Source organism: Hyaena hyaena, unplaced genomic scaffold (genome assembly GCF_003009895.1).
Source record: "Hyaena hyaena isolate Hyena2069 unplaced genomic scaffold, ASM300989v1 scaffold_337, whole genome shotgun sequence".
NCBI lineage: Eukaryota > Metazoa > Chordata > Mammalia > Carnivora > Hyaenidae > Hyaena > Hyaena hyaena.
This window is the reverse complement of record NW_024080966.1, coordinates 841,028-844,817: the sequence shown is the minus strand read 5'-3', so window position 1 is coordinate 844,817 and position 3,790 is coordinate 841,028. Positions and strand designations below refer to the sequence as shown.

Sequence of the window (3,790 nt, the reverse complement as noted above, 5' to 3'; positions counted from 1 at the left end):
TAAGATGTACCCCCTCCCTGGGTTCCAGGGGGGCAGCAGCTTCCTGCTGTGGGTCCCCAAGCTCCCCCATGCTGTTTGTCACTTTAGCTCTTCCTATATAATTAAATACTCTCTGTTGAAAAAGTAAGAGTGGCTTCTGTTTTCCTGACTGATAAAGTGACTTGTCCAAGATCACATGACTGGTAAGAGGCAGAGCAGAATCAAACCAGTTCTGCTGACCCCAATGTCCTACATACTGTCCCCTACCATGCCATACAGCCACCCTAATTGCCTCAGAGGCCACCAGGCCTAGACATCTCACCAAAGCTTCTGCATCCCAATGAAGCTGTGTACCTGTCCTGGGGGTCAGGGTTTTCATATTTAGATTAAAAGATTATGGTGTTGGTGACCTGATTTGCCTGGATCAGGGCTCATTTAGGACCTAAAACACAGCCAATTACCAGACCTGGAAGAAAGACCTCTCTCTATTTTTGTTCATTTTCTTATTTTGTTTATTTGTAGGCAAGAAAATCTGAAGTCAGTTTAGAAGACCCCTGCTTCACTCAGCCACATACAAATACCTCAAAATCCTCTGGGTTTGAAAGAGAACTTACTTACCCAAAACGTGGAGTATGGAAAAGATGCCATCTCAGCCAGTGTGCCCCCGGGAACTCAAGGCCCACTCCATTCCACTGTCTCAGGAAGATTATATAACAGCCCCCAAGGACCCCACCATAATTGGCTTGGGTGTAGCTCTTTCTCACCAGTTCTCTTGCTGGGTGGAAATGATGAGAAACAGCACGTTCCCAGCTCCTCTCAGGTAGCTCAATGTGAACCCAGACCTGAAGTGCACCACACTGTGGAATAATGAGATTTCATTGACCTGAGAAGAGGTTATATAACTGGAAATCAGCCCATTAGCCATAACAAAACAATCGGGGAGGGTCAGAAAGATAGCTCTGTTCTGAGCTATCCATTCTGTTCTGAGGGGTGTGGGGGTGGAGATTAACGGCCCACTAAAGATGCGATTCTAAATTATTCAACTTGACTGTCCCCTTAGCAGTGCCAGGAGGCTGGGGGAGGGCTCTGAGGAAGGGCTTTTCTTTCTCCACTTCTCAAAAGCTCTCCTGCTCTCCTCAAACCAAGTCAAGATTTTGTCTTTCTACTCCCTGCTCTAGCCTCCTGGATCAGTTATTATCAGCACTGCTGGTTGTCAAATATATATACCTGACTCAGAAGAGTATGTAGGAAATGGTCAGAAAGTGCTCATGCCCGCATTTGAGAGAGAGAATGAAAAAACAAGAAAGGTCTCTATGTCTTAACAGCAGCACAGAAACAAATATGAGCTTTATTCACCAAACTGACAATGGAATGAGCTTTGGTACAAAAGCCCACACCCAAACCAGTTGTTACCATAGCTCTGTGAGAGCAGGTGGATGACAAAGGATTACCTCACACACATACGCACTCACTCTCCACAGACAAAAGTGAAAATTAAACACAGGCAGAAAAGACAAATCAATACTATCAGTAAATACCATAGCTAGTAAGATATTAAAAATCTCTCGAGGATGCTTTTATTTTTTTTTTTAAGTTTAAATGTTTGATTTTATTAAAGGTATAAAATACTGAATTCTATCTTATTTAACACTATTATTTTAGAATCAGTCATCTCTTCATACAACCAGTATGTTTGCAGTATTTCCACATATCCGAAAGTTTCTAAGGTCTTGAAATCTTCTTTGTAAGTAAGCTGGTACTTTAACAAGGGCATTAGTAATAACACGTTTTGTATTTTCCTTGGGTTTTCCCCCATTTTTCTCTTTCTCCTCTCAGTCTATTTGCTTTATATCGTTCAGCCATTGCTCTAAGTTCATCTGGGATGCTCTGGCGTGTTCTTTCTAGAATATTAACTCGCCAGCAATACTCCAATCATTTCTTGTGATGAGAGTAATGGATGTTCCAGTTTTCCCTGCTCTTCCAGTCCGGCCTACTCTATGTACGTGTTCTTCAATGTTCCGGGGGAAGTCGTAATTATAAACGTGTGTGACGTCATGAATATCAAGACCTCGAGATCCTAGATCTGTGGCGATCAGTATTCTTACTTTACCTGTTTTAAAGTTTTCTAATGCTCTTTCCCTATCTTTTTGTTCTCTGTTGCCATGTAGGGACTCCACTGATATATGTTGCAGAATCAGGTCACTCGTTAAGTGATCGGCAACAGCTTTTCTGCTAACAAAGACAATGACTTTCTCTTTCTGAGACATGCTTTCTATAAAATCTTGTACATGAGATCTCTTTTCTTCTTCTGTGGTGACAATTATTTTTGTTTCACTGTACTTACAGCAACTAGGTCCAAAGTACCAACGTAAACAATCATAGGATCTTTCAAATAAGACTCTGCAAGTCGACGGACAGCATATGGCCACGTTGCACTGGTCATAATTGTCTGCCTGTCTGGGCGCACGTCTAATAAAATCTTCATTATCTGGGGCTCAAACCCCATATCTAACATCTTGTCAGCTTCGTCTAACACCAAGTAAGTAATGCTTCTCAGGTCGACAAAGTTATTCATCTGCAGATCATTTAGTCTTCCAGGAGTTGCAATGATAATATCGACTCCTTTTTTCAGTGCCTGTATTTGATCATTTCTATCTCCTCCACCATATATACAAACACTTTTAAGGCCTTTAGATGAATACTTAGAACATTCCGTTTGAACTTGAAGAGCCAATTCCCTAGTGGGTGTAAGGACTAACATCCCCAGTCTGTTCCTTTTTTCTTTAATTACTGGTTGCAAATCCAGATGGATGAATCCAGGCATTAAATATGACAATGTCTTCCCAGTTCCAGTCTGAGATACTCCTATAAGATCTATTCCTTGCAGCACTATTGGCCAGGACTGTGACTGGATAGGTGTCAGCTTCCTGAATCCTGCCTTTTTAATGTTGTCCATGACATCTGGGTAATGTTTAAAGGCCTCCTCAAAAGTACATGTAGGATTTGGTATCTGATGCTTCTGATCATTTTTCACATTATAATTTTCTTTCCTCCAAATAGCCACTTGCTCTTGTGTCATTGAACTTGTTGTTTCTGACTCTATGTAAAAGTTTTTCTTAATTGCAGGTAAATCAATTTTGGGTTTGGGATTGTAATTTTCTTGTTGTTTAACAACATTATCTATTGCTGTTTTGGCCTTGGTCTTCATTCCCCTGGTACCAAATATTCTGACCTCCGCTTCTGGATAACCTTTTATTATCTGTATTTTTGTGTTCGTTATACTCTGTATCTCTTGTATTTTTGACCCACCACGACCGATCACAGCGCCGACCCACACGGACTTTACCCCAAAGCAGAGCGGCGGTTTGCGGGCACCAGCCGCCACTGCCTGCGGGAGCCCAGATGGATACCTCCAGCCGCTTCCTCCGCCGCTCTTAGGCACTCCCTGACCTCTTCGATTTGGATCCTCCATAGGCCTTCTTTCTGGAGCCCGGGACACTGCCCAGCTTCGTCGGGACGCAACGACCCACGAGGAGGCGTTGGCGTTTGCTTCTTGCCGCGACATAGTTCTTTGACGATCTAGTGCGTCCGACGTCGATCCTGGTGAGGTCTGCCGCACACCTCTGTGCCATCGTGATACTCTCTCGAGGATGCTTTGAAAGCTCATTCCCAGTTCCAGTCCCCAGAAACTAGGCCTCCGTAGTCTGGGGTGGAGCTTGGAAGACACATGCAGGCCAGTCAGCCTGGCTCTGGGCTGAGCTCCGGTAGCCACCAACCCCTCCCCGCTCCCCGCCCCCTGTCTCCTTCATTC

General features: G+C 43.7%; 1 protein-coding gene across 1 annotated transcript; it reads right to left on the bottom strand.

Annotated features, from left to right (window-relative positions):
* Positions 1-1,591: 1,591 nt before the first annotated feature.
* Positions 1,592-3,544, bottom strand: LOC120243239 (probable ATP-dependent RNA helicase DDX43). Its single transcript, XM_039249322.1, is given in 3 exon segments — positions 1,592-1,892; positions 1,895-2,305; positions 2,308-3,544. Coding segments are annotated over 3 exon segments (1,788 nt in total). The 3' UTR covers positions 1,592-1,752.
* Positions 3,545-3,790: the final 246 nt, after the last annotated feature.